The sequence below is a fragment of the Pimephales promelas genome, chromosome 19 (assembly GCF_988280905.1).
Source record: "Pimephales promelas chromosome 19, fPimPro1.hap1.1, whole genome shotgun sequence".
Classification (NCBI taxonomy): domain Eukaryota; kingdom Metazoa; phylum Chordata; class Actinopteri; order Cypriniformes; family Leuciscidae; genus Pimephales; species Pimephales promelas.
In genome coordinates this window covers 24,524,306-24,536,493 of record NC_142787.1, presented here as the reverse complement: position 1 = coordinate 24,536,493, position 12,188 = coordinate 24,524,306, and the positions used below count along the sequence as shown (strand labels likewise).

The 12,188-nt window shown below is 36.7% G+C and overlaps 1 protein-coding gene across 8 annotated transcripts in view; it reads right to left on the bottom strand.

Annotated features, from left to right (window-relative positions):
• The window catches only part of cadm1a (cell adhesion molecule 1a), a 257,858-nt gene extending 245,933 nt beyond the window's left edge, over positions 1-11,925 (bottom strand). For 7 of the 8 annotated variants that reach the window (XM_039693684.2, XM_089123963.1, XM_039693691.2 and 4 more), the window contains exon 1: positions 11,772-11,925. In XM_039693684.2, coding sequence (XP_039549618.2) covers positions 11,772-11,862 — 91 coding nt within the window. In that variant the 5' untranslated portion in view covers positions 11,863-11,925. The remainder of the gene's footprint in view (positions 1-11,771) is intronic. The other variant, XM_039693688.2, reaches the window with a different exon arrangement.
• Positions 11,926-12,188: the final 263 nt, after the last annotated feature.

Sequence of the window (12,188 nt, the reverse complement as noted above, 5' to 3'; positions counted from 1 at the left end):
ACAGCAAAAATGACAACAATTTTGCAGCATATGCCTAGAGAATAAGTAAACAAATATGTCTATCAGGCAGATGTCTGTTTTTCAGCAATTTAAATTATTCGTCATTTTCAGCATTATAAGAGAAAGATCAGACAAATAATTTTGTCAGAGAACATAAATGTAAATAATAATTATGGTTACAATAATTGATAAAAATCATAATTGTAACCATTATGCACAATTATTGAAATGACTATCACAATTATTTAAATTGTTATCTTGATTACAGAGCATGATTTTTTTTTTTTTTTTGTCATGAGAAATTTATTTTTAAATTTTAGATTCCACGTTCAAGCACAAATCAAGGAATGTCAACTCGTTAGCATGGTTTATTTTGCGCATTTTTAACTTAGCTAGGTTCCTGATTCATAAAATTAGTAAACAACAAAAAAAGAGACTTGCATTTATTCCGCAATCAGTCACAAACAATATGGTCAAGAGCCCTGTTTGGATTGATTACAGTTCATCATTCAGAATGTTTGATTGCAGATCTAGTAGCAGCACAAGTGGCCTTGTGAAGAAACATAGATTGGCTGTATAACACACATGATATCACTAAACTCCAGCATGCATGCTTTTCTGTGTTTTCATATCCTCTGCTCTTTTTTTCTACAGTCTAGGGAGAGTGTGCACATATTTGCCCAGTTGCAAACACTGGGCAGATTTTATTTATTTATGTATTTTTTTTTCAATTTTGAGAGGAAACCTCTGATTGGGGGATTTCAACTCTTGACATCTGGCAACCCCATGCATAAAAAGCTTGACTATTATTAATGACAACCCATCTTTAAAAAAACAAGGGGAAAAAATTTGATTAAACTCATGCAATTCTTCAACCTTAATGGTGTTCCAAATGTTTGACAATTTATTTTGAAGAACATCGCAAAGGTTTGTTCGGACCCTGCTGATTTTCAATTTATGGAACAAAAAAAGCATTTTATATCTTCTTTTGTATTCTACTGAAGAAGAAATTAATGCAGGTTTGGACAGATTTTTCATTTCTGAATGAATTACATACACAAAATGCAGTGGTCTCATCACTTTTCATTCAGATTGCAAGCTCAAAAGGAAGCATACTTCTTGCACTAGGATTCAAGAGCTGTACAGGAGAAACCACCAACAAATTTTGGTGTTTTCTTTCCGAATAATTCAGATGTTGAAGAACCATTTATGAATACGAGTACAATGAAAATTGTTAGATTCCAGTGATTTTTGTTTAAAACAAAAATTTAACTGGTTCTGAATCATTTCGATCCTACACTTAAATATTATCTCATTACACAGAAACTAAGAAATCTGTAATAAAACTTCAATGGATCTGCAGGGTTCATTTCCAGCTTTCTAGACACTCGTTCTTCCCTCTTGCCATCTGCTAAGAAAACATGAATAAGTGGGTGCATTATTTACCAATTAACGAAAAGTGCACTAAGTGGGTGATTTTAATGATTCATAAACTTCTTTTTGCTGGAAATGACATTGCAGGACCTAAATAGGCACTCTGCAAGGGTTTATTGGTTGATACAAGACTGAAGCACATTTATTTGGACTGCCTAAACAAGTGATGACACTGAACATACATTATACTGCACGAAAAACCATGTGAGCGTAACAAAACTCGAACAGAATCAGGGTAGTACAAAGTATCCACCTCATCCAGTGCACTATCGCTCCCCATTAGAGACTACACGAACGCCCCACTCTTAGCACTTTATCATGGCCCTTAAATAGGTCCATGGAATTATAAAGGAAGTCATTAGATTTAATTAGACCAATTAGATCCAAATTGGAACAGAATGATGCGGGTACATGCCACCAAACAACATGGCACCGATACAGTGAATCCTAATTGAAGTGCAGACTAGACCGAAGAAGGGATAAAAAAAAAACAGCAACAGGCACATTTATGAATAAAATTTTGCCTCAAAAGCAACAGACATTCCCGACTCATTTATGCATGCATCACTCAGAGAGAACTGGGGACCACACTGCCTTTTTTGTGATTGACAGTGTTTAGAAGAAAATTACAGGCCTCCCTCCCCACAGGTTCAGCTGATTATTCTCAAAAGACAAGCCGAGCTCCACCATAATCTCTGTGTTTCCATGGGGTCCTGATTGTAGCACAGCCCTGGAAGTTTGATAGAGCAAACTTCAAAGGAATGAGCGAGGTAAGGTGCCTGCTCTCTCGGGATTGCGGTTGTGCAGGCGAGGGTATCGAAGCATGAATTATCTATTAGTGTGACTGATATTACAGCAGGGGCCCTATTTTGAGGCTGAAATAGACATATATATCATGAACTTGTGGCTGCGTCGCACTTTTCGTGCTGCCACTAAAGGCTGATAATCTAACGGAGTCATTAGACCACTCTTATTAGACCACATTCGATGAGCCATGGATGCACATAAACGTTACACGTCAAAACACACAGCACAGTTGAAATTACATTTATATGAAGAGTTCAGATGCAAAAGCCTCTAAATGCCATTTGAAATTTTCTTCTTTAATGATGATTTTTATCAAACTTGTATATTTAAGTTCAGTAATTTCACTTAAATAACAATTAATAGGTAATTATCATTGCCATTTAAGTGAAATCACTTATCTTAAATATACAATCATTCTAGAAGAAAATTTCAAATGGCACTTAGAGGCTTTTGCATCTGAACTCTTCATATCCACAAAAAACACAAAAATGAGTCTAATTATGCTGGAAAAGTACTAGTGAATCCATAGTGACAAAAAAAATTTAACGTTTAACTGAATATATGACTTTAACCTTCCATGAAAAATAAATCAACATGAAGACAAAACTGCCAACTGAGCGAGCTTTTTTAGGAAAATTTCAAAGAAATGTGGGAGGAATCTCAAAGATCTGCAATAATATTCAGTGTGCACAGGCTCAGCATTTGGCAGACAGTTGCGCTTGAAGAGAAGGTAGATGATCCAAGAAAAACATTGTCGAGTCCCCCACCAGCCCCTTTCACAACAATGTACACAAGGCCAAACACTTCACAGCCACAATTTGCAGAACACAATAATGAGCGCAGCACATCACTTACTTATACTGCATAATTTTCAAGCTGTGAAACGAGACCCTGTGGAATTAAAATATGGCATTTGTATGGAGATCGCATTTTTGTCATCAACCACCACTTGCTTTGTGGACAACCATCCCAACTGCTTTAGAATACCACTGGGAAGGGAAGCCAAATGTTCCAATACCTCTTCAAACTTTCATTTCATCGTTATCCCCTCTCTGTCTCTATATCTGCTTTATATTCATCTGATTCGAATTTGTATGCCCTGCACCAAAATCTTCCAATGATACAACAATTTCCTCTTTTCTCAACCCAGAAAGGGTAGCTTGTCATCCTATCTGTGACCTTCTGTCTTGTTACTGTTCAGGGGTGACTGTCTGAACCGAAGAAAAAAAAAAAAGAAGCCAGATGGCTTCTTTAACTAAGCTCTTGTCTGAAGCCCAAATATGTCTGTTGTCAGCACAGTAGGGGAACAAAAGAAGAACCCCTAAAATAACAGGATTAAAAAATCCAGATTGGGAAGATTTTGTCTACATGGCATAAGCACACATGAGGATGGTTGCAAGTCCATTGCATGAGCCTTTAAGACCCCAAGGCAAGCTACTATCCTTTATTTCATCACACTTATCACAGAATCGTATCGAGTATTTAAGAATCCGTAAATTAGAGGATTAGACATCCTAGGAAATAAAGATGATTAAACAAATCTTCATGCGAGACAACATTGGTGACCGGATATTTGAAAGTCTAGTTAAACCGATGACATACAAAAAACTGATATTTTAAGCTGTAAATATACCATTTAAAAGTTAGGGTCGGTAAATTATTATTTTTCTTTCATTATTTTTGAAAAGTTTTGATCAAAACTCAAAAGTATTTTATTTACCAAGATTGTATTAAATACATACTGTAGATATAGGCAACAGTGTATTAAATTACAAACAGTAAAATAATGTAGTTATACAGTACCGTACCGTACTGTGTACCGTAAATTGGATTACATTACAATTTGAATATATTTTTAATATTGCTGTCAATCAATAAATTCAATAAATAAAATTCCATAATTAATCACAACTAATCTGAAAGTTTTTCATATATTTTTATATTGTAATAATTTCCCATATAATCTCTAAATTAATGTAAAAAGTCAAAATAACATAAAAAAATTAAATATTTGTTTAATGGCATATTTTTTTATGGATGAAGTCCAGTACCACCGATATCAACAATACTAATACTAATATCTCAATGAAATAGATTTGTTTAAAGTCCCTGTAAAGTCAAAATTAAGTGCGTGTTTTGACTCTGAGTTTGTTACACCACAGAAAATGTTATTAACCACTTAGCCAAATTTGAACGATAAAAAAGCCGAAAAAGTAAGCTATCAAAATATTGCTGTCAGTCAAATCAACTAAACTTGTAATGCGATATACAACTGCAATCGCTCGGACTGGGCAAATGTCTATTGTCCATTCATGTGTGAACTGATTGTTTTTTTGTACTGTACAAAAGAACATTTTTTGAAACGTCCTTGAGCTTGGGAAAGGCGCTATATAAATAAAAAATATTATTATTATTATAAAAATCGAACGCGTGATAATAAGTCTTTGTGTCCTTATCAAAAGACTGTATGTTTGTGCTGTGATCAAACACAGCCTGAACATTTCTACATTCCAATTTGCAGATCTGACTTGTGCACCGATTCAGTACTCGAGCATCACTGTGAAATGAACATAACTACCCTCATAACCACAGCCCAAATATTCACACATTAAAGGTGACACTTGATTCTAAAGTGGTCACAGAGCACACAAAGAAACTTCATAAGAAGCTCAGCAATAACTTGAATGCAGCAAATGGACAGTTCATTCCTGCTCTAAAGGACACCCTGGGAATGCTATGCTGAAATAAACTAAATCTCCCTAGGCCTGGAGTCTCTTCTTTATGTAAAAAGCACAATAACATGTCTTTGCTGATGGACAAATCTGACGGGGACATCAGTGGATGAAAAAAAATGACTGAAAGCAGCTTATTCCCAAACACTATTGCGAGTCCATCAATGTGCTCTGAGTGACCGGATTACTGAATATCTGTTCAGGCCGGGGAGTGCATAAAAACACATGATTACATGCATTTGGGGCTCAGTGTCTGCTATTCCTTATTAAAGACGAATAGATTATTTTACAACACTGTTTTAATGCATAAGATGATAAGAGTAACCATGTATTTTTCAATACTATCCATGTTTTGTAGTTTTTCCTTCAATTGGTTTATATTTGCCATAATCAATGGCACAGCATCTAGGCAAATGGGCCCGGGTGGATTGGGGACCGCCCCCAGGGGAACCTAAAATAAAAAAATTAAAACGAGAGAATTCATTTTAATTCATGGCCACGATAAATATATCTGTTTATGCATGTCATGTGCAGAAATTTCCTGTTTCTCCATAATTTCTTGTCCGCATTTATTATTTTTTGCACCCTGCAGTTGCCTTAGAACTACGCCATCATTTTTTTAAAATGACGCTACATGACCGCGCCAAATTAAAACACCGTGAGAGGTTAGTGGGGAGATCCAACAAAGACTTGTTTCCAGCGCTTCCACAACACTACAAACAAAACAACTCCATCATGTCTATAGCCATCTTACCAGATATTTTATAACATTATTAAATACAATTGTAATAATAAACATATCACATATCTATTTTGGTATGACCATTCATCCGCCAGTAGGGCGGATAGCCTTTTAGATTTACTCGCCAAACGGAAAATCTACCTGCATTTGGTGCTTGGCTATAAATGTATCTTCAATGTAGGGGCGGGGTCTAAGGAAGCTCATACAAATATTTTTGGCATATGGGCCCGGGAGTGACTTGCTACGCCACTGATTGCAATACTATGCAGATATGCAATACTGGTTCTCTGCACAAGCATACACCCATCTGTCTAGCTCTTTTGTACAAAGCCCCTAACTGTAAACAGTCTGTGATTACTGACTATATTCTAGGGATCAGTCACAATAGTCCAACAACCACCTATTTAACACAATTTTGTTCATTTCCCTGCCATGGACAAATACCTCTATATTTGTTTGTGCAATATGTGCTAAAAAACAATCAATTCTCCTAAAATGTTTCAAGGGAATCCAGATCATTAATAAATGTTAAATGCAATTCCAACCTGCCTTTGATACTGACATAAAAACTAAGATCCCTGTGGCAAGTTAGCAAATACAAACATTTTTAATCTGATGTTGATCCAAGACATGCCACTTCCAGAGTACTGAGGAATTCTTGCTGTGTGGTTAGATGAATCGCAGATCACACCAGCGGGCCACCGTACAGCATTTCACCAGACACAAAGATTACAGCCTGACCTATTTTGTTTTATTAGGAAAAACGAATCCTTTTGACATAGGTCAGAGGAGCCAGTACAAATGGCTACATTTTTACATTGTAAAACAAACATTGCCTGTATGCACTGCATTTCACATTTGCTCTTCAAGTGTGACCTGATAAAATAATATTAATAAACCCTAAGGTAGTGTGAAGGGGATAGAATGATGAGTGTCAGCCGTGCTGATCTAAAGCCCCGGCAATCTTAAATAAGTAGATGAAAAGGGGAGTGAGATACAAATTGTAATGTACCCAATGATTCAATGTCAGACCACAATAAAATGACAAGCGTAAAAAAAAGGCTAGCCAAGCACTTGTACATAAGCTGTAATGAATGGACTGAAACTCCAAAAGATTGCGAGCACATTTATCTTTTTGTCTGCATGCTGCGACTTGAAGCTACAAAAAGCTCTGAACAATACAAGCTGTGAACAAAGAGAACTATCAAAGAACAAATTGTTATACAGAAAGAAGAGCCAACAACTTCCAAGCCGTTTAACATCTTCAATGGATCCAACAAGTTCAATTCTTGCTGCATGGACTAAATATGTAATCCAGCGTCTTGAGATTTCCGAACTATGAACAGATCAACCTCCAAGCATTTGACTGTGATTTCTGAACCAAAGAGTCATCTTTTATCTTCACGTGTACTGCAAGATGAAAAACTCATTGGTGCTTATCAGAGAGCACTAAAATCCTTATTTGTACAGCTAGAAAATAAATGGATGTGCTTCCCAAGGGACCTTATTTATGACAACATGTACAGTACATATCTCCTGTCTCTTGATGGGAAATAGATAATTTTTTGAGAAAAGAGCAGCGATTAACCTTATACACAAGACATCTGAGTGAGTGAATTGGTCTTGGTAATGCTAATGGGTGCTAGTAATCTCTATTTAATGAGAACTTGCTCAGTGTGAGCTGCAATATAATGATGTGTTAAACTGCTCCATCATCAGCAGCTCTCCAACAAAGGATGGGATGTGGGAAGTTGCGTTGGTACGGTGTTTCACAATTTGACCCTTTGGTTCACGAGCAAAACAATTTCGCAGTCACACCGAGCGTTACAAAACGGTCTCAGCTTCCACCAAGCGTCAAGGTGCAACTGCATAATGACAAATTATAAATAATATTCAATGAAACAACTCAATGATTGAAATAAATGGCCTTTTGTGTCTCTCTCTAAAATTAAAGGAAACAAATAATACATAAATATGTAAAAGTAATATTTAATATAATCTGTTTATCTGAGTGATAATGTAGGCTAGATTCAAATATGAATTAATAAAAACTTGTCTGATGTTGGAGAACTGAGAAATGAACTGTCTGAGAACTACTAAAATGCAATTCAAATCAGTGAAGCATTTCTTTAAAGCACGTTTTGTCTGATAGTCTTTTGGGTGATACATGGAGCGGCTGATTGCATGACAATGAATTCTTGTGGATTCTCTTACTCAGCAAAGAAGCATCCCAGTTTGGCTTCTGCACAATAAAGCATCCTTGTTGGATAGTTCACCCAAACAAAGAGCAATTTATAAGAAATTAGGATCAAACAACTCATATGCTGGTCAAAATGTTTTTTGCCTTAGTGGTCTCCGTTGTGCAGAAACAAGGGAATGTTACAGAATTTTAATCAAGACACAACTGCCTTTATTTACTGAAATATCTACATAATTTAATTCATGAGCTATTTTCACAATGGGTTTCAATAGGGGCTTTTGTCTTTGTCAAAGTCAATGAGTTCATTGATCATCTAGTGGTTGAGTTTTGGATTGCTTTCAGCATCTTGACTCATCAATCATTATCATCACGTCTGTCAAAGTGGTGTTTAGTGAGGCACCTAACCTGACCTTTGCTTAAAGTATTTTTCTCCAATTCAAAACATCAAATCCAAACGACAAGTTTCAAAAATCTCTCACTGATTTTCTAATCATGACACGCACAGCATTTCATTTTCAGTCCCCAAATAATTGAGCCATGCCATAAACTTAGCAACCGAGCAAAATGTTATAATAGAAATAGGGCTGTCAAACGATTAATCGCATCCAAAATAAAAGTTTGTGTTTACATATATGTGGGCGCACTGTGTATAATTATTTTAGATATATAAATACAAGCTTGTATATATTTAAGAAATATTTTTATGTATATAGATTTATATTTAATTTATATTATATATAAATATTTTATACGTAAATAATATTTTTTTCTTAAATATACATGCATGTGTGTGTATATATATATATACAAAATAATTATACACAGTGCACCCACAAATATTATGTAAACACAAACTTTTATTTTGGATGCGATTAATCGCGATTAATCGTTTGACAGTCCTAAATAGAAATATACGCCAGCATAAGAATGTCTGTCATCCACTCACACACGTACAACAAAAACATTACCAATAACACCAGTAATCTCTCTATATAGCCCAAACTGAAAGAATTAAGAGAGCTCTAGTCTCTCCTTGCGCTGTCATTTTTACAGAGCAAAGCAACCAATCAATAGCGAGGCGGGCATGGCAGATTCCAGCCTTAATCCTCAAAATATTCTTATGTGGATTAGCTTCTCCCCCAGCCATTTTCATTTTCACTCTGTAAGGTATTAGTCTGACAGCCAAGTGGAGCAAAACAAATAATAGACACTTCAAATGGGAAGAAACGTCTAATAACAGCAACCTGGTTAAGCTGCTGCTGCTTGGCTTTTCTCTATTCCCATATACTTGTTTGCTGCAGGCCCTAAACAAATTATATGTGCTATATGTTGTGTACTAAACGTTCATCTCATTTGAAAGCAGTATCACTGGCTAATGGAAAACTGAGGGATTCCTTGAAATTTGAGACTATTGTCAAAGCAGGGCTGTTAAGCATAAACCTCTGTCCTTTGCATTCAAAGACATTGTGTGGAGACACAAAAGAAGAATTAAACAATGCTTAAAGCCTTCAAACAATGGGCACAGAAGACACTCCAATCATTTAAAGAGTCATGGGGGGTAGTAAGAGTAAATTGATTGAGATTTTGAGCAAGTTTGGAAGGAACAGTGATGGTTAGCTAGAAATGCTAGTAGCCACATTATAAGTAATTATAAGGGTTCAAGTCAAAAGTATAATTAGACAAAGTTTGTTTTCTCTAGCACTGAGGGTGCTAATCCACACATAGTTCAAACCCTTGTCATATCATAATATTTTGCTCCAGTCATGTAAACACAATAAAACTGTTATACATTTAGGCAAGAGTCAACTGTTTAATGAGCATAGATATGCCCTCCACGTAATATGCCAGTTTTTATTAGAAATACTGACTGCCACCTACACACAGTTGATCAAGTAATGATAGACTATCCACAAAAGGTTTGCAGAAATAACGGTATTACTCATCACATGACACTAAAAGACAAGTGGTGACAGATCAAATAATAGATGATATTGTAGCATGTCGATTTCAGAATGATTGCAAGATCGCTATAATAATTTGTCTATTGCGCAAAAACCATTCTATGAGGAAATCAAGAAACTTGATAAGAAATCCGGTTTTTCATGATATAGCCTATCTCTCTATCGCTGGCACCAAGCACAGCAACGTAACGCATACAGAAAGGTATGGGAAAAGAAAGTCTCTTGTTTTGACACGATGTGATTTTTGCACGGACTATTTCTCCTACAAAAGTGAAAAGCAGGTTTGTTGTCTGAGCGTCGTTATCCGGAGGGATAAAGTCATAGACTGCATCTATACACTGCATACGAGCGCCTAAGTTACAATTGTCGCTAAGGGACAAAACTACGGCTTCTGAGCAGAACAGCACGAGTATCGACCAAGATGTTATTTTTCCAAGCAAAGAGACCTGCACTTGTTGACTACGTTTGAACACTACGAATTCTGTTGACAAGAATGAATAGCCTACAATCACCCTCTTCAATAAAGAATAGAAGGCTATTCTATAAAGAAAGCGGATAAAATTTAAGAGCGGGTAAATAAAAGGTCAGTCTGTTAGAGACTGCGTTGAATGACGGAGGAAATTGGCAGTCCCACGAGCAACAAAACATCCCCTAAGCAAAGAAGACCATACGAATCATTCTAATGTTTTCCAAAATGTGATTTGTTTGTTTTAACCACAGCCCCTAAAGTTTGTATATATCGAGAGAAATGAGAACAGAAGGCTACAGAGAAACAGCGCGCGGATGCACCCATAGAGCAAGCGGTCACACTCAAATGCGCTACTCTCACTTAAAGGGACAGTTCATACACAAATGACATTTCTGTAATTTATTCGCCCTCATGTTGTTCCATGTGGAGTCCTAACGCTGTATGACTATCTTTCTGCCGTGGGGCAAAAAAAAAAGACGCAAAAATGTTAGACTGACAGCCGGTCACCATTCACTTTCATTGCATCTTATTCCATATAATAAAAGTGAATGGTGACTGAGGAAGTCATTCTGCCTAACATCTCCTTTTGTGTTCCGCAGAAGACGGATTTGAAAGAACATGAGGAACAGCAAATGACGACTATTTTAAATCTTAGGAGAATTGTCCCTTTAAAAGTAAAACATAAGGTGATGAACAAACGACGTTCATCCGTATTCTTAAACTTAGGCTATTCCTTAAACTTAAAGGAACTTATTCCCAGGCTTATGCGAGCTGCGTGAAGCCGATGCATCGCGGTCCGTGATGCAGAAGCAACTGTATCTTTTCACAATCCATTCAATGACTTGCAAACTCGCAAGGACTCAAAAAGACTGCAAATAATAAAATATGATTCGAGAACCACAAACAAGAACAATGTCACTTAACGAAAAAAAAAAGATCAACAAACCCATAACAATAATCCATTGGAACAGAAGCTGTTAGTCTATTTCAGAACGCAGCTTTGCGTTCAATAAAGGTCAGTTTATGTTCCGCTCTCCAAAAGGCTGCTAATATAGTGATAACATCTATGTATCTGGTACTATGTTTACCGCAGCTAAATTGCTGGTGAAACAAATTCAGTTTATGTAAGGAAGAGAAACATCCCGCTTCCCCCGCACGAGAGACCCGCAGCAAAAAGCAATTCCTGACTTTATCGCGTCAAAGTTAACAGAAATGACCAGAAACCCCACATTTGACACGCCCGCTTCAGTTTCGACAACACATATGTAACTTTGTAACCAGTCGGTACTTTGAACTATCACTTTCAATCAAGACGCCACACTGTGTATAAGCTACAAATCTCCGCAGGCGGCGAATGTCCGTCGAGCTGGCTCAACCATTATTGCCTTAAAATACAAGCAGATTAAAGGAAAAGCACAGTTCCTACCTGAATGGATAGCTGCCGAAATGGTGAATAAAATGAGGAGAGTAGCGAGAGATCCGTTGCTCGTGTTCGCCATGTTGGACACCTGCTTCATTCTGAAGCTCGTGAGTGAGTTGAGCTTCACCTAGAGCAACGGGAGCTGCGCGTGATGAGATGCTGGGAAAGGGCGGGAACAAACACCCATTCAAAAGAACGTCAATTCATTTAATACAACCCGTATAGCCTACTGAACCGGCTCTCTTGATGTTATTGAATAGATTTTTCTAAAAACAAATTTGTTTGTTTATATAAAAACACCCTGTTGATCAGAAGAGCCTCTTAAGAGGCTTCCCTGCCCCTCCGAAAAAAAAGTACAATGGTAGTTTTAGGCAGAATGCCATCAGTGCAGTTACAGGCTACAGTTACTGTGTTTATTATTGT